Source organism: Pongo pygmaeus, chromosome 5 (genome assembly GCF_028885625.2).
Source record: "Pongo pygmaeus isolate AG05252 chromosome 5, NHGRI_mPonPyg2-v2.0_pri, whole genome shotgun sequence".
Lineage (NCBI taxonomy): Eukaryota > Metazoa > Chordata > Mammalia > Primates > Hominidae > Pongo > Pongo pygmaeus.
Window position 1 is genome coordinate 47,190,735 of NC_072378.2, and position 19,389 is coordinate 47,210,123.

A 19,389-nucleotide genomic window follows, 5' to 3' on the forward strand; every position below is an offset into this window, starting at 1 on the left:
TGCATTTCCCAGGTGTTCTTTGAGCTTCTTATATTTGGATGTCTAGATCTCTAGCAAGGCTGGGGAAGTTTTCCTCGATTATTCTCTCAAATACGTTTTCCAAATATTTGGATTTCTCCTTCTTCTGGAACACCAATTATTCTTAGGTTTGGATGTTTAACATAGTCCCAAACTTCTTTGAAGCTTTGTTCATTAAAAAAAATTTTTTTTTGTCTTTGATGGATGGGGTTAATTCAAAAGCCTCGTATTTAAGCACTAAGGTTCTTTCTTCTGCTTGTTTGATTCTATTGCTGAGACTTTTCAGTGCATTTTGCATTTCTCTAAGTATGTCCTATGTCCTTGATTTCCAGAAGTTGTGATTGTTTTTTATTTATGCTATCTATTTCACTGAAGAATTTTCCTTTCATATTCTCATCATGTTTTTGATTTCTTTAAGTTGGACTTTACCTTTCTCTGGTACCTCCTTGATTGGCTTAATAATTGACCTTCAAAATTCTTTTTCTGGCAATTCAGAGATTTTGTCTTCATTTGGCTCCATTGCTGGTGAACTGACATGATCTTTTGGCAGCGTTAAAGAACCTCGTTTTGACATATCACCAGAATTGTTTTTCTGGTTCCTTCTCATTTGGGTAGACTGTGTCAGAGGGAAGATCTGGAATTCAAGGGCTGTTTTCAGATTTTTTTGTCCCACAGGGTGCTCCCTTGATGTGGTGTTCTCCCCCTTCCCCTAGGAATGGGGCTTCTTGAGAGCTGAACTGTAGTGGTTGTTTTTGCTCTTCTGGATCTAGCCACCCAGCAGAGCTACTGGGCTCTGGGCTGGTACTGAGGAGTATCTACAAAGAGTCTGGTGATGTGATTTGTCTTCAGGTCTTGCAGCTATGGACACCAGCACCTGCTCCAGTGGAGGTAGCACGGGAATGAAGTGGACTCTGTGAAGGTCCTTGGTTGTATTTTTGTTTAGTGTGCTGGTTTTGTGTCGGCAATCCTCCAGACAGGAGGTGGCACTTTCAAATGTGCATCAGCTACGGTCCTATAGGGAGGATGCAAACGTGCCCTAGGGACACCTGGTTAAGTATTCATGTTTCTCAGCTGGTGGGCAAGGCCACAGAGCTCCCAAGAGATTATGACCTTTGTCTTTGGCTACCAGGGCAGGTAAAGAAAGATCACCAGGTTGGAGCAGGGATAGGCATGTCTGAGCTCAGCCTCTCCTTGGGCAGGGCTTGCTGTGGCTCTTGTGGGGAATAGGGGTGTGGTTTCCAGTCCAGTGGAGTTATATTCCAGGAGGGATTATGGCTGCCTCTGCTGAGTCATGCAGGTTGCCAAGGAAGTGGGGAAAAGCCTGCAGCCACAGGCCTCACCCTGCTTCCATGCAGCCCGCAGTCCTAAAGGCTGGGCTTATTCCCACCGTGCCCCTTCAACAGCACTGAGTCCATTTCCAGGCGGCTGGTGACCAGGGTTGAGAACTTGTCCCAGACCACGAGCCTCCTTGTTGAGAAAACAAGCAGACTCACAGGTTTTCAGTGTCTCAGGCAACCTGCAGTTGTGATCCAGTTCCTTCAAAGGGTCTATGGATTGTCTTGGCTTTCCTGGTATGTTCCTGCAGTAGTTCTTAGAGCAAAAATTCATGATGTGAGTCTCCCTACACTGCTCTGTCCAGGCAGCTGCAAGCTAGTCCTGCCTCTTATCCCCCATCTTAATCCCAAGTCCTGACCATGGGGTTTTGATAATGATGGATGGATAGTATGATGAAAATGGTAGTTAGCACATGATTTAGCCTCTTAGGAAAAAAATCGCAAAAAATAGCAGTTAAATAACAGAAAAATACTGACAACGACTTAGATACAAATTAAATACCTAACTTACCTGAGTAGTTATTTTTGGAGCTTATTTATGTATCTATTTATTATTATTTTTTTGAAACAGAGTCTCTCTGTGTCGGCCAGGCTGGAGTACAGTGGCATGATCTCGGCTCACTGGAACCTCCATCTCCTTGGCTCAAGCAATTCTCCTGCCTCAGCCTCTTGAGTAGCTGGGATTACAGGCGTGTGCCACCATGCTCGGCTAATTTTTGTATTTTTAGTAGAGATGGGGTTTCACCATGTTGGCCAGGCTGGTCTTGAACTCCTGACGTCAGGTAATCGGCCCACCTTGGCCTCCGAAAGTGCTGAGATTACAGGCGTGAGCCACCATTACGGGCATAAGCCACCGCGCCCAGCCTCATTCTTCTATTTTTTAAAAAATTGCACGCCTACTACATTCCAGGAAGGGTGCTAGACTGTAGGTGCAACAAAATATGCAATACAGTCTTAGCCCTTAGCAGGCTTCCAGTTAGCGGGTGGGAGTGGTGGAGAAATGAGTATATTGTCTTAATACATGACAACGAGTGTCCTGGGTTGCAGCAGGGCGGGAGTGGGCCACTGAGAAAGTGTGGGATGAAGCATCAGGGAGAGTTGAGATGAGTGTTAGAGAGAAGAAGGGAGGACAAATTGGGGGCAGGAAGAGGGAGAGAGGGAAAGGGTGAGGGAGGAGAAGGAGGAAGAAGAAGGGGAGGAGAGGATCAAAGGGAAGAAGAGGGAGAGGGAGAGGAGAGAGCAAACATGAACCTGAACCTGGTTACTTGGAGAACCCCCTAAGTTCAGTGTGCCTGGAGCTTCTCATGTCAGGAGCTTTTCATGGACTCAGTGCTGTTGAAAGGGCACGGTGGGAAAAAGCCCAGCCTTTAGGACTGCGGGCTGCATGGGAGCAGGGTGAGGCCTGTGACTGCAGGCTTTTCCCCACTTCCTTGGCAACCTGTATGACTCAGCAGAGGCAGCCATAATCCCATAATGAGCAGGAGCCAGGAAGGTGAACAGGAGCCTGGTGATGGAGAACCATGTGTGAGGGAACCTATTGTTTGGTGCAAGGTTCATTCTATGCTTGGTTTTCCATTGTAGAAAGATTACTTGATCAACAGTGGATAAAGAATTGAAATAGAGCAAGACTGGTGGCAAGAGATCAATTAACGGATGCTCCAATTTTCTAGGGAAAAAATGGAAGGTACCTACACTAAGGAAGAGGCAGGTGATATAAAGAAGAGGGAATGGATTTCAGAAATCTGTGAAAAAGTAGATTTATCAGAACCTAACCTTATCAAATTGGTTAGTGGGAGGGGTTAGGAGAGGAGAGGAGTCAAAAGTATCTGAGATTTCAGATTTGGATGACTGGCAAGTGGTAACTTCATTTGCTGAGGCTGGGAATATTGCTGAAAGAATAACTTTGGGGATGAGGTATGAGAGTAAACTCATCTTACTGCATGTGTTTTATTACTTGAGGTTTTTGCAGGTCATATAAATGGAGATAACCAATAGTAGTTGGATAGTTTATTTTTCTGTAAAGGGTAAACATTTAAAGTATATCTCAGGCCTTGCAAAGACCACACATTTTAGGGCCTCTCTGCTTTTGACTACTGCATTTTGTCCCTTGGCAATCTCTGACCTTCAAGAAAGTGCTAAAACCCTTAATTTTTCATTGAAACCATCAGAGAAACAATTAACTTTATTAACAAATTTATTTCCATTCTTCAGCTACCACTTTTGCATCATTTTTTTTTCACAAAGAAACTCCTTAAAAATAAAACAAAATCCACATAATTACTTTCCAAAATTCTCACTTTCACCGTGAAGTTCTCCCAGCTTCTTTTTTGTTTTCAAGTGAGTCCCAACTACTTGATTAAGGGGTAGGTCAGCTTTGAGAGACATTCTTTGCAAAAGCGCTGAATCTGGGAAACCTAATCACCTATGGCCAGGAGATGTCTCTGTTACAGATAATTTAAGAGAGGGAAAAAGAGAGGAAGATATTTTGGGAAGGGACTGGCCCAAAGTGCCCCTAAGCCCTTCAGGGCACTGGTCTCCTGAAGTTGGAGGCTAACTGGGACTCTTTCAGAAAGACAAGGTCAAAAGTTCTCAGTGAGGTGGAATGTATGCTATTTTTGCAACTTATGTCTTTCTGTTGGGGGAGGAATTTAAAAAGAAAGATAAATAATAAATGCTTTCTCTGAGTTGTGAATATTTTGCAGAGTAAACTCTGATTTGGTAATAAAATGCCACTATCAGAGAGGCAAGTTGATCATGGTTACATTTGCATAACACTGTAAATTTACTAAAAGTCATTGAATTGTATACTTAAAATTAAAGAATTTTATAGTATGTAAATTATACCTTAATAAAGTTATTAGAAAATAAATAACTAAGATTCATCTTTGAGTAAAAATCAAATCTGTTAGCCTTTGAAGGTATACTATATCAGCAATCTTGGGGAGAAGAGTGGCAGGTAAGACACTGTGACTGTCACCATGAAATTTGCAATCCATTGGTTGCATTTATGACTATCAGGAAATCTTTCTTTTCTGCTCAGCATTGGTTAAAATATAGATCTTCATTTGACAATTTAAAGCCAATAGGAGACAATTAGTGGAAAGCTTTGGGTTTGCTAATAGAGGTGAAAAATTGGGTTTATGAGAAGAGAAAAAATAATTGGGGGGAGGATGAAAGAGGAAGACATTCTACCGCAAGGAATTCAGGGAATCTGACAGAGGTTCCCGAGCCCACTGATTTTAGAGGGAAGCTACAGGTCCTCCTTGCCTGATACCCTTCAGAAATAAGTTAGGCAGCCTTCTCCGTGCTGTCATAACACTATAGATCTGCTATTTCCAAAGACATGGATTTTATTAATTTGCTTTTTAATGAGGATCTTTTTATGGTCATAAAATATATGCTTGTTCATTATAGGAAATTTGAAAATTTATTAAAGTATAAAAGGGCTGGGTGCGATGGGTCACACCTGTAATCCTAGCATTATGGGAGGTCAAGGAGGGCAAATCGGTTGAGCCCAGGAGTTTGAGACCAGGCTGGGCAACGTGGCAAAACCCTGTCTCTACAAAAAAATAAAAACATTATCTGGGTGTGGTGGCACATGCCTGTGGTTCCAAGTCCCAGCCTCTCAGGAGGCTGAGGTGGGAAGATCACCTGAGTAGAGGAGGCTGAGGCTGCTGTGAGCTGTGATTGTGGCACTGCACAGCAATCTGAGTGATAAAGTGAGACCCCCCCCATCTCAAAAAAAAAAAAAAAGAAGAAAGAAAGAAAAGAAAAGAAAAAAATTAAATCAACCACAGCTTTCCCTCAGACAACAATTTTTTAGATAAAGGCAACAGTGTTATTCCTTGGAGTGCCCTGTGGGTTTGTGGAGGTGAGGAGGAACGCCAATTTTTATTGCTTTCTACCTTGACGAATTGTTATAATAGGATCGATTTGCTTCTGAGTATGTGCCACTTTTATAATGTATTATATCTTCACTTTTAAAGCCTGCACAATATTCCCTCTAGGGAATGCTCCTTCTTTAAGCAGTCCCCATCTTTGGACCATTAGCATATGAGAATACTGTTGGTAATTTCTTTTTAAAATCAAGCCTAATTTCCTCCTAATTTGTGTTTTGGAGTACTGTGAATGACAGCCACTTAAAAATTCTCTAGAAGAAATTTTTCCTCTTCTCCTCTTTAAAGGTGCTGGTCTGAGGTTGGTGACCAACACGTGGGACAGAACCTTTCCATTGGCCAAGGATGTGCCTATAAGGCCATCATAGAACACGAGATCCTGCATGCTTTGGGATTTTACCACGAGCAGTCAAGGACGGACCGGGATGATTATGTGAACATCTGGTGGGACCAAATTCTTTCAGGTGTGATTGGGTGGAGATTGCTATCACATTTATCACTGGCTGAGACAAATCCTGGGATGACCAAGCCAAATCTGTGTGGACAGGAGCTTCAGCCTCTCTAGTGGGAACAAAGACTCAGAAGAGGTTATGATTTGTTGGCCCTTTATGTGGGCTGTGCTGATCTGACCGTAATTCATCGCAGATAAGGGTCTCAAGGAATGGTGTTAACTCACTGTGGGGGTCAACTGAAAGTTAACCAGAAGCTTTGCTTTATATCAGTGTTTTCATTAAAAGTCTATCTAAAACTCTACTTTCCTGTCTTAATAAGGAAAGTGAATCCAGATTTTAAAGTCATTTCTCTGGATGTGAAATCTCCTGTGCCTCTAGAAGGCTGTTTGAGGTTTAGTTGATTATTCCATGACTATAGGGCATACTCAAGAAGTATTTTTTTCAGTTGCTTTACCAAATCAATAAAAAATGCTTAAAAACAAAAACAAAAAATAAATGCTTTTATCTGAAATAACACCCCAATTATGTTAATTCTAGCTAGTTATCTGGGTTCTGATTAATCAAAGGTTAATGTTTTTTTCTTCCTTGTTTCTAAGCACCTTGCTTCTTCTGCCTCCACCTCATACTATGCAAAAGATAACAGTTTTGTCTTAAAGTATTATTCAGTTATATTATTCTAACAATTTCATTGTTCTTTAGATTGTTTTGTTTTGTTTTGAGACAGAGTTTTGCTCTTGCTGCCCAGGCTGGAGTGCAATGGTGCGATCTCAGCTCACTGCAACCTCTGCCTCCTGAGTTCAAACGATTCTCCTGCCTCAGGGAGGCAGATGGGATTATAGGTGTGCATCACCACGCCTGGCTAGTTCTGTATTTTTTAAGTAGAGATGGGATTTCATCATGTTGGTTAGGCTGGTCTCCAACGCCTGACCTCAGGTGATCGGCCTGCCTTGGCCTCCCAAAGTGCTGGGATTACAGGCATGAGCCACCACCGTGTCTGGCCCTTACTTTCCTTAATTGTTTGAGACAATGAAGTAGAGTGCTTTTGAGTACACTAAAACATTTATTGAGCAGCTTCCTGATGTGCTAGAAAAAAAAAAGTCAATGCTATGTTTCTGAAGATACCTAGTTTTTAAGAAGGAATTAGTGTAGAGAATGCAAAAACATTGTTTTTGGCAGTAAGAGATTAATGAAACTTTAATATATTTAAAAATGCCTTAACTGTTTCCAGCATGGCTTTTATAAAACAAATAATAGCCTTGTGTAGGTATCTGTTTTATTTAGATCCCAATTTTATATGCGGATTCATATATTGCAGTGCATCTATAATAATTTTACTTTTGGGGGCTTGGAAGAACTGACCAATCTTTATAATTAAATATGAATCCTCAAAAGTTTTCTGCCAGGACTGTAGTAGTTCATTTTGGAGTAAGATGGTCAATGATTTTCACATGAGATCAGGGTAGAGAGGGCTAATCAAAATCACCTGTGAGGTTTCTCATCCTGTGCCTTCCCAGTCTCTTATATTCTGGTAATTCTATGAATGTGGATTGGTGTAGTAGGGAAGAAAACTGTAACTTATAATAGTCTAATAGGTCACCAGGTTTGAGCCTAACCACATACTCCGACTATCTTACCACCACCCACTGAACCAGAGGACAGATAGCACTCTTCTTTGCCTCCCAATCCAATCTAGAAAAGTTTTGGAGCATATTCACCCAGAGATGAAATAATAACTCAGACTTCATGTACCTATCTCTCAGTAGTAATTGTGTTATAACTGTGTGTGTGTGTAGAAGGAAGAAGGAAATGGAGTAATAGGTCAAAGGACTGAATCTCTGATTGCACTACTCAGGGGACTATTAGACTTTGTCTATATTTGCCTGTAAACCTCAATTTCTTACCTTCCTATACATACACTTGGCTTTGATGAAAATTTTGTAAGAAAGCAGAAAACATTTCTATTTCCAAGTCTTATAGAAGACAATACTTAGTGCTTTTAAAATGGTTTTAGGCCAAATGAGGTTCCCTTTATCGGAGTGAGAGACATTTGCCAGGGTCAAGTGCAGACTTGCTCAGCTCTGGTTTGAGCACGGGTTGCTCAACACATATTTGCTCATCTATCTGTGTTTTCATCAGGTACAATTCCATATATCTAAATTGCCTGCAACCACGGGAGAACTGTTCTCAAAAGAGACATCAAATCCAATAAGATTATCAACACAGGCAGTATTTTTTATCAGGGTAATTTATGAGTTTTATTGATTTAACTTTGGTCAATAACAAGCTTTCTGTTTAACTTAAGAAGACACTGTACTGGCAATGTAATTCTCTCCCAATGTCCATCTCCATTTCTTGAATCAGAATTGTGTTTTTGAAATTTCTTTCCTTATGCTAGGGAAAAAACTCAACTTTTGAGGTCTAGCAGGGGTTGACAAACTATAGTCCATGGGCCATATCTACTTGCTTTTGTAAATAAAGCTTTATGGAAACACAATCATAACCATTTGTTTAAGTATTGTATATGGCTGTTTTCATGCTACAATGGCAGAGTTGAGTAGTTACAACAGAGAACATATTTTCTATCTACTCTAGAACAGGTTTGCTGACTGACCCCTGGTTTACAGGATCACATGCCCCAGATTACAGCCCCTTTTCAGCTCTCAGCTGTGAGTCCCTATCCTATTCACTGTTGGGGGCCACTACCAACCTAGCATAGCTCTCAGTAGATACTAGGCCCAACGAAAACATGTTGAATACATTTTTAAAAATTATTCAAAGTATCTGTTTGTTAAGTATTCTCAAAAGAATCCATGAGCAATACAGTTTAAAAGAATCTATTCTAACTTGATGGGATTTTTGTTTTTGTTTTGAGACAGAGCCTTGCTCTGTCTTCCAGGCTGGAGTGTAATGGTGCAATCTCAGCTCACTACAACCTCCACCTCCTGGGTTCAAGCGATTCTCATGCCTCAGCCTCCTGAATAGCTGGGATTACCGGCGTCCACCACCATGCCCAGCTAATTTTTGTATTTTTTAGTAGAGATGGGGTTTCACCATGTGGGCCAGGCTGGTCTCGAACTCCTGGCCTCAAGTGATCCACCTGCCTCAGCCTCCCAAAGTGCTGGGATTACAGGTATGAGCCACCGTGCCCAGCCTCTAATCAGATGGTTTTATGGAAAATTAAGTAAAGCACATCCAGTGAGTTGAAAGTGCTTTGCTTCAGGTGCCACTGAGAGTTACCAAGAGATTGTAGACTCTTGATGCTCTTTACAATTCCATTACCTCAAATGACATCCTAGGACCATGTACTCTGGAGGGATTAACTTTCCCCTTCCCTGTTAGAACCGTTGTTTCTTTTAGACCTGTCCCACCTTCAAAAATGCTTTGATCCCTCTCAAGTAATCCCCAATATAATCCCCATGAGTTGGGAGAGTGAAACATCGGTATTCAGATTTTACAGTTAAAGCAAGATATTGCTCAAACGTGGTCTTGCTCCTTAGCTTTTCCAAAAGCATTCAGAGACTCCCTCAGGCACCTGCTGGAGCATCGCCTGGCCACACCACACTTCTGCAGTCCTGCATGTAGCTCTGTATGAGGCACTTACATTTTCTTCTAATTGTTCAAAGTAACTGGATGAGGCCAGGCACAGTGGCTCATGCCTAAAATCCCAGCACTTTGAGAGGCTGATGCAGGTGGATCACCTGAGGTCAGGGGTTCGAGACCAGCCTGGCCAACGTGGTGAAACCTCATCTCTACTAAAAATTAAAAAATTAGCCAGGCATGGTGCCACATGCCTGTAATCCCAGCTACTCAGGAGGCTGAGGCAGGAGAATTGTTTGAACCCAGGAGGCGGAGGTTGCAGTGAACTGAGATCTTGCCATTGCATACCAGCCTGGGCAACAGAGCAAAAACTCTGTCTCAAAACGAAACAAGTAAACAAACAAAAAGTGACTGGACAAGGAGCTAGAGAAGGAGAAGAATGTGAGGATGGGAAGTTATGACTGGAAGAGTTAGCCGCATTTGCACTCAGTTTTCCTATCACTCCACAAGAAGAAAATCAAAAAAATCTGCAAACCTTTCCATTAATGCAGCCAAAACAGTAAATTCCCGATGGTTATTAGTCAATTCAAAGACCCTCTGATCAGTTATTTTGTTCAGCTTTTTACATTGCAGCACATCTTATCTCAATTTCACTAATCTCAGAAAAATATTTACCTTTCCTCTTTTGATAGGAAAATAAGTTTTCTTCTTCCTATTTTATTTTTGTTCTCCATGAGGCTATTTCTGAAACAGAAGGATGTGAGCCTTGATTGACAGGATCCCCTGTCTTGCTTTCAGCTGCTTACCTTTCCCTCTGCCCCTCAGATTTCCTTCTCCTAACCCATGAAGAGTAGGCCAGGTACAGCTCTGGGCAGACTCAGTGGATGAGGTACTTGGCTGTTAAAATGATGTGTCTTGAATATAATCGATTGTGAACATTTTCCTGAATTCAAAAATTATTTTTCCTGTCATTTGGAATATCTTCCTCAGCTTTGCTATTTTACCTTCTCTTTCTGAAAGTCTTACACACACGTACACACACACACAGATACACACATATTTATATATATTTATAATGTATCTTTGGTATAAACATGTACATATATTTAGTAATTTCTAATATCTATTTAAATTTACAATATGTACTTTATAATTATTACAATATTATATATGTTATTGTATATTAATATATTAACTAATATTAATGATGCATAGTAATTTTACATTATATTGCTTATAAAATATAATTTATATTTAAATAAATCTATTAAACATATATATAAAAATTATATATTTAAATAAATCTATTTAAATATATATATTTAAATAAATCTATTTAAATATATATATTTAAATATAACTATTTAAATATATATATTTAAATATAACTATTTCCCTTTTTTGGAGGGCCTCTGGGTATCTAGTCAAAGAGCAGCATGGGGAAAATAACATGACTGAGAAGGACCTGTGGATTCTCTCCCTAACAGGTTACCAGCACAACTTTGACACCTATGATGATAGCTTAATCACAGACCTCAATACACCCTATGATTATGAGTCTTTGATGCACTACCAGCCTTTCTCATTTAACAAGAATGCAAGTGTTCCCACCATCACAGCCAAGATCCCTGAGTTTAACTCCATTATCGGACAGCGCCTGGATTTCAGTGCCATTGATTTAGAGAGGCTGAACCGAATGTACAATTGCAGTGAGTATCTCAGTTTCTGAGAACTTGGTAAACTAGCCTCAGCAGAGATTCCCTCAGCCTTAGAGATTTCCTTTACATTTTCCTTTACTCTTCTTTAATGTACTAGCTAAAAGAATAAGAACAAACTTTTGTTGGTCTACCTCTAGACCCATTTGTTTAAGTATTGTCTATGGCTGTTTTTGTGCTACAATGGCAGAGTTGAGTAGTTAAAAACAAAAAACAAACAAAGAAAACTGTAACACCAACCTTACAGGATGGTTATAAAAACTAATTATGTAGTTGTGTTTTGTAAAGTCAAAGTACTGGACAAATGTAAGGAGCTGTTATTGTCTAGCTTCTTTTGCTTCTTTTGGAGGATGCATTATTACATAAAGGTCAAGATAGGTGATGGACTTGAAAGCATTTTGTATCCTGTAAAATTGTTTACCTACGTTAGTTTTTCCTAGAGTAATCTAATCCTCTGGGGCAGAGTGTTTTCTAAAGATGATCCCACTAGCCTTTAGAGATAAAATGTTTGATTCTGTTCAATAAGTATGTACAAAAGACCTACTAAGCCAAGTATTATAGGTATCTTGTTCTTGATCTAAAGGAGTTTATGGTTGGTATTTACATGGCAGAGAATGATTATAGATTTTTTTTATCTTGACTCTGTGAGGTAGGTAGGGTTGTGTCTATATATTAGCAAGTACTAAGATCTGATGACAGTAAGATTTGCATTTGAGAAAAAGTCAAGATAACAAGCTTGTGATCCTGTCGTATCTGAACAATGAGGTTTTAGTGGCTTAAGACATTAGCTATTTGGAATGACTGTCTTTCATTTTTAACCAGATGATAAAAATATAATTTGCAGCCACAACTCACACTCTTTTGGACCACTGTACTTTTGAGAAGGCAAACATCTGTGGAATGATTCAGGGCACCAGGGATGACACTGACTGGGTCCATCAGGACAGTGCTCAGGCTGGAGAAGTGGATCACACCTTGTTGGGACAATGCACAGGTCAGTGAAAGTGGAAAGCAAACACATTGATGTGGTTCACCAGGTTCAATTAGGTTATGCCAGCCACCATGTTTTGCCTCAGTCAGAATGTTAGTTATCAAACTTGAAAATCTGAACAAGGACAAAAAACATTTCTCATATCTTCATTATTAACTCAATAAAAAGCATCCAGTCTCTGGGCACACAAAAGAAAGATGCATTTAAGCAAAACTGATATCGGTATATGATTGATAAGATAAAACCTCCTAAATAAAGGCAATGTCTCTAGAGCCACACCCTCCTACAGAAATATAATGTGAGTCACATATGTAATGTAGAATTTTCTAATGTCCATGTGAATCTGGCTCTGTGGCACAATGGATAACACATGGGACTTTTAACATCTACACGAAAAAGTAAAAGAAAACACGTGAAATTAATTTTAATAATGTATTTTTAACTCAGTATATCCAAATAGTAGCATTTCAACATGTAATCAATATAAAAGTTATTATGAGATGCTTCACATTTTTCAGGCTAAGTATTTTAAACTTGACACATATTTTACTCCTACAGTACATCTCAGTTTGCACTGGCCACAATTCAAGCACTCAATAGCCACATAGGTTTGGTAGCCACCGTATTGGATAGCATAGCTTCAGATACCTCCTATATATGGTGTAGTGAAAAAGACAGACCTGGTTTGAAATATAGCTTCACCACTTACTAATTGTGACCACAGGAGGTTGTTGTCATATGTGTGCTTTTTCTAAAAGTCGTGGCTTTTGCAAACCTCTGTAAACTTCAAGATATGGATGTCTACTTCACAGTGACAATGGAAGAAGATAATGCATACAAAGCCCCCACCTGCAGACCAGCAGCTTCACTCCCCATTTTTCCATCTTCCTTTTCTCTCCAGAGGTTCCATTTATTTTGCTTTTCTATTTTAGCCTTCTAGTATTCTGTGCCTGCCATTGAAATCATCTTAACCATATTTGGAAGCAGGTGAGGTTACAGATATTATATCTTTTTAAAGACCAGACTATTGCGAAGTCACTTAGTCCGTAACTGTCTGAGAGTTGGTGAGATTCCCTTCCCAGAAGGAACACAGCCTGTCACCCAGATACCAGGCCACCACAGGGAATGTCAGAGGTGATAAGCCACTGACAGTTTTCCTCCATCTTTGGAAGACGGTAAAAGTTTCTGTCACAGATCAGATTATCAAACATATCATCCCAAGTGTCCAAAGATTGATCCAAGCCTGAAGTGCTCTCTAAATTTCCGTTGTAGCCTCTAATCCAACCTATTCTGTGGGCTTCCTGCTAGGCTAATGTACAATTGCCAGCTAAACACAAAGGTGATCTTTATTGTGAGAGGAATCTGCTGAAAAAATGTTCTAGTAAGAGAAAAGGACCACAGCCCAGAAGAAAGATCTGGAAAAGCTGTATCAGGTTAACTTGAGCAGCTATTATGCTTCTTTCACAAGAGGTATTTAATGGAACATGTCCCTCTGCTAGAGAGCTCTTGCATAGTTACAGGTGGATGTGTAGACATGAAGAGCTTGAAGGATCCGTTGGGAGGATCCCTCCCATTCAAAACCAACGGAAATAAACACCTAGGTATTGGCAGAGCTGGGGATAATTCAGGCCTCCTGAGTTTTGGGCTTGAATTATTTGACTCTCAATTCATGCTTCATAAAACACCTGGGCTAGAATTCCTGAGTAAGAATTACCTAGAAAGCTTTTTAGCCTTGTGCGCTCTTTTTTTTTTTTTTTTTCCTAACCCAGGCATTCAATATATAATTATAATTCAGAGGTCTCAGGCAAGTTCAAATATTGAGAAGAAGATACAAGGAAATATAATTTGCCCTGATATAATATTAAAGTTGCTTGATATTTTAAGCTTGGTGGGAAGCTTATTTAAACCATCATTGCTTGCTGCTGATATGAAAGGCAAGTGCCTCAGTGTGAGGCAGGATGAAGCTGGGAGTATCACAGAGCAATGCTGGAGTACCCAGCACTATACTGTACACTCACTTTATTTTTATCTTGTGAAATGTTTTGATTGAAGTATTTTGATATGGAGTTGAGTGTTGGCACACAGTATAAAGAACCTCTTCATATGCAAGAATTTTTCATTGTGCTTGACTTTGACAAGTGTGTGGTTTACCAAATGGTACATTTGTTTGGCTGCTTGATTGTTCTTAGGGGAAAGAGTTTTGAGATATCTGAGTCAGGTAAACCTATCTCTGGCACTAATGTAGACACTTTTCACCCTCTTCAGTGTCCTTCCAATGCCTTCCTTTACATTCAGGGGAAATTTCCATTTAGTCTCTAATGTGTCCTGAATAGCCCTTCTTATAATATAGTAAAGATTATTTTTTTGCCACTGATAATACACGCAGTTGTTAGGCTAGCAACAGGGGAAACTGAACCCTTATCATTGTCAATGTTTAAAACCAAATCCTAAATCTTTGAATTCCAGTGTCTTATACAACGACCAGACCAACCCAACTCTTTTCCTTGGAATGAATCTCTAATTTAAAGAATGAAGTCAATGAGAAAAATAGAATTCATCTCACAGACACCAAATTCCATTAAACATTGCTTGAAGACCGTTTTTCTTTAAGTCAGAGGTATATATTTCACAATCTTGGAACAAAGGCAATCAAACACAACAGTGGAGAGCAAGCTTTAGCCAGTGACTAAGTCCATTGAGACAGAATATTTACTGACAAATGTCCTTCTTTTTATTTTCCTCCGAAGAGTTCTAGCTTTTGTTGCCTGGACAATGGCTGTGGTTCACTATTTCGCTTTGTTTGGGTGGACAGAACCCTGGGGTGTGGGAAGCCAGACGTGTGATGTTTGGCTGCTCTTTCCATAGGTGCCGGCTACTTCATGCAGTTCAGCACCAGCTCGGGGTCCGCGGAAGAGGCAGCCCTACTGGAGTCTCGGATTCTTTACCCAAAGAGGAAGCAGCAGTGCCTGCAATTTTTCTATAAAATGACAGGAAGTCCTTCAGACAGACTCGTTGTCTGGGTCAGGAGGGATGACAGCACAGGCAATGTTCGCAAGCTGGTGAAGGTGCAGACTTTTCAAGGTACTTAGAGGCATTCACACGAGGAATGGATTGGGTTAAAATCTGGGATCCCGCTTCTTCTTCTCCTTCCCTCTTTCCTCCTACTCCTCCTTCTTCTCTCTCTCCTCCTCCTTTTCCTCCATCCACTTCCTCCTCTTCTCAGAGCCTATCATAACGTATGGCATGTTTTAATTACTCTATGAATGTTTTAACCACTGAGAAATTAGAAGCAGTATCTTGGACTTAGGTAGGGATGAAATACACTTTTGTAAGAAGCCAATCAGAATATACAAATCCAGTTTTCACTAGAAATTTAGAGAAAGCAAAGGCCAAGACTGAGAAAATGGATGGCTCAGGAGTGGAGATAAGAAGGTAAAAGACCTGTAGGAATTGATGCTGCTGGAGAGAGAGTAGTTAAATAGTTGACCAGCTCACACCTGGAATCTCAGCACTTTGGGAGGCCGAGGTGGGTGGATCACAAGGTCAGGAGATTGAGATCATCCTGGCCAGCATGGTGAAACCCCATCTCTACTAAAAATGCAAAAATTAGCTGGGCGTGGTGCCACGCGCACATGTAGTCCCAGCTACTTGGGAGGTTGAGGCGGGAGAATTGCTGGAACCTGGGAGGCGGAGTGAGCCAAGATTGCAACACTGCACTCCAGGCTGGTGACAGAGCAAGACTCCATCTAAAAAAAAAAAAAAAAAAAAAAAAAATTTGACCATAGTGTTTTGCATCTGTTTCAGAAAAACAAATGATACCATTATTTAATATGCTGAAGTAACTTGAAGCCTACTTGTGAAATTGGTGGCAAATAAATCATTGGTATATGTTAACTTCCTATAATCACTAACATGTTCCTAAGTGTCACTTTGTATATATATATATATATATATATAAGAAGGTCAGCATGTAAATGATTATAGATAGAGAAACTTTTTGTTGAAAAGTAAGAAAGCTTGTCTCCCTTTTCCTAGTTATGAATGAACCACCACCACAACAAAAGAAAGCAAATACTTTGTTTATAACCCTGGATCTTCATTTATGGCCAGATTATCCTAGCATCCAACTGCCTACCTTAGCATTTAATTTATCAATTGAAATGAGTCCAGGGAAAGGAATTTTTTTTATGTATCTGCTGTTCTTGAAGGAGAAACCTTCCTTAGAGGTCACTTGTAAGAACAGGTGCCCAAATCGCCTATATCCAAGCCACTCTGGGCTGCCTGGGAACTCTACAAATCACAGTTTTGAGGGGTTCACTTTTCTGGTTGAAATTTATTATAGTTTATATGATGAAAGGATGACAGCTAGATACTCTTTAAGAGTTGAGGATGTGTTATGTTACCAAGGATTATAAATATTTAATGAGAAAATGAGTTAGAGTTTCAATAATATTGATGGGACCTATTATCACTCCCTTTCATCTAAAGCTAAAAGTGTTACTTCTAAGTATGAAATCAATCAAGCAAACATCCTATGCTTAATTTAGTTTCTTACACTGCTGTGCTTTGTGTTTCATTGAATTCAGAGTATGTCTGTGTACGTTCCCTGGGAACACTGTATGAATGGGTTTTTTAAGTAGTCTGTTCTGATACTGGTTTGTCAATGAAACTTTTCAAAAAGGTTAGCTGAATATTACTTAGTGTTGTTTATGTGATATTCAACTTAAGACAGTTGCAACCAATTTTAATAGCTTTTAAGTTTTGCAAAATGTATATTTTGACCAAAACACTTACACACAAAATGACTCCATATGCATATCTGTATATAATATATGTTACATACATAATGCTTATATACAAACTTACATGAAAAATGTTGGCATACAACTATGTGTATGTACACACACATGCACACACACACGTTTTTACTGAGGCCAGGACTTCCTTATAGAAGACAATTCTGAACTAACAGGGATTAGATTTGTCTCAAACAATCTTAGTAGCATTATTGCCTGACTGATTTAGGGTGGCCCTGTGGAAGCATGTAAACGAAACCATCTTAATAATTTCATAGATGAATCTCTGCCTATATGGTATAGCCTCTTGGGTCTCCTTCCCAGTGCCAGATTCCCCCATCTCAACCTCATTTTGACATCCTATATTAAGAAAAAACAAAGCAGGTACTAATCAGCAAGAACAGAATCCTATTCTCTTGACAGAATTCCCATGATCTATAACCTGCTGGATAAATAGTTCAAACCTATATCTCTGTTCCTATTCCTAGACTTTCTGGCATCTATTACCTTGCAAGTCCATGTGTCTTCCACTAGGCTGCCGTGCTCTCCCCAGGAGATGGCAGCTGCCTAGATTTGTATGTTACAGAGGTGGTTGTGTGCCTTCTCTACCTCTCTCCTATGTTCCCATGTAACCTGACCACACAGGCCATAATCAGCTCCACCCTAAGAAACAGAACATTGTTAGACCTGTCCCTTGAAGTTGTCCTTAGAGAGAATGGCCTGAAAACAAAGGGAGATTAAAGGTCTTTTCCTTTTCAGGGAAAGTATGGTTCTATAAGTAGATTTCTGGTTAAAAGACACAGAAGAAGGAAAAAAGACACTCATCTGTAAGAACTCAGTTTAGCCAACATGACTTCCACTTGGAAGCATTTTTCCTCTCCTCTTCAAGCCCAACTCTAGGGAATATCCTGTGCAAAAATATCAGTGTAGGCGCATCTCTTTGCGGAATTGAGTTGCTTTGCTTTCGCAGTTTCCTCTCTCCAGTACCCCCAAGCTCCTGTCTGGCTTCTTATGCTGTTCAACCCAGGATCCCACGTTCTAGAACAGCCTTCTCACTATCTTTCCTCAGCTCTTAATTTGAAAGTCCCACTTCTAGTTCATGCTCAGAGAAAAAGCAAGTAGACCAAATCTTTATGAGAATGTGCGTTTCTAGACAATAGTACTCTCTTTGGCTTACTTCACTCCCCTACATGGTAGACTTTCAGACAATATAAGGAAGAGAAAAAAGTCTAGATGTTGGAGACGGAGTCAGTTTCAGGTAGGGAAGATCCAGTCAGTCCTACAGGTTATTATCTGCTCGTCAGCATTCCTTATAGCTCTCTGGCAACAAGTGACAGGTCGGACCATATGGAGTTACTATTTTTTGACTTTTGGCTTAGAAAATGGCTATTTTATACGATTCAGCCTAACACTTGGGTTTTCTTTGCTAACATTTAGGGGTTACAGTTGAACCAGCCAACTCAGGAGGAAATCCAGAACCTGGATTCTTATACTGATAGTGGAAAACAAATTCATGGTTAAGATTTGAATGTGAATTATAAAATAAATCATAGTATTTTAAAAAACCATTTTTCCTTATTAGATATGTAACTTTGGAAAAGTTACTTAACCTGTTTATAACAGTACCTATTTTATAGGGCTGTTGTGAGGATTTAATGAGATAATTTATGGAAAGCACATGGCACTGTGCCAAACTCATAATAAGTACTCATAAAGTGTTGGCCACAATTCTCACCAGCCTTGTTCTCTGTCCTCAGGAGATGATGACCATAATTGGAAAATTGCCCATGTAGTGCTCAAAGAGGAACAGAAGTTTCGCTACCTTTTCCAGGGCACAAAAGGCGACCCTCAGAACTCAGCTGGGGGAATTTACCTGGATGACATCACTCTGACAGAAACCCCCTGCCCCACAGGGGTCTGGACAGTCCGGAATTTCTCCCAAGTTCTTGAGAACACCAGCATAGGGGACAAGCTTCAGAGCCCTCGATTCTACAATTCAGAGGGATATGGTTTTGGGTTAACTTTATACCCAAATGGCAGAGAAAGCTCTGGCTACTTGAGACTTGCTTTTCACGTGTGCAGTGGGGAGAACGATGCTATCCTGGAGTGGCCAGTAGAAAACAGACAGGTGATAATTACAATCCTCGACCAGGAGCCCGATGTCCAAAACAGGATGTCCTCAAGCATGGTGTTCACTACCTCAAAGTCGCACACATCTCCAGGTGGGTGGTGTCAGCGTAAATAAGAACCGCCCCTTGAACCAGAGAGGCCCACAGATGTGATTCTGTGGTGCAAGAAAGAGTAACGTTCTCCTCACATTGTACGCTTGGGAATACCATTAACATAGTCTTCTTGGAGTTTCAAGTCAAGATTTTCAATGCCATCACATCCTCCTTCCCTTTCCTAAATTCACTCATCAAACATCTATTGAGGGCTTACCATGTGCCAAACTCGGTGCTAGGTACTTAGAATACAAGTGAATCAGGTGATCCCTGCCTCACTGAGCTCATTGTGATTGAGGAAACAGATACTGCTAATCATTTATCAAATACTTGGAACTTTCTGGGCTCTGTGCAGAGCTAATGTACTTAGTCCTAAAATAGTACTCAATGTTACTATGTTCATGAAGTAAACTTACATCAGTAAAGAA

At 40.1% G+C, this 19,389-nt stretch overlaps 1 protein-coding gene across 2 annotated transcripts in view; it reads left to right on the top strand.

Annotated features, from left to right (window-relative positions):
• MEP1A (meprin A subunit alpha) overlaps positions 1–19,389 on the top strand; it is a 45,272-nt gene that overhangs the window by 20,043 nt on the left and 5,840 nt on the right. For both annotated transcript variants that reach the window (XM_054492126.2, XM_054492125.2), the window contains 5 exons: positions 5,537–5,712; positions 10,725–10,946; positions 11,797–11,946; positions 14,809–15,024; positions 18,497–18,961. In XM_054492126.2, coding sequence (XP_054348101.2) covers positions 5,537–5,712; positions 10,725–10,946; positions 11,797–11,946; positions 14,809–15,024; positions 18,497–18,961 — 1,229 coding nt within the window. The remainder of the gene's footprint in view (positions 1–5,536; positions 5,713–10,724; positions 10,947–11,796; positions 11,947–14,808; positions 15,025–18,496; positions 18,962–19,389) is intronic.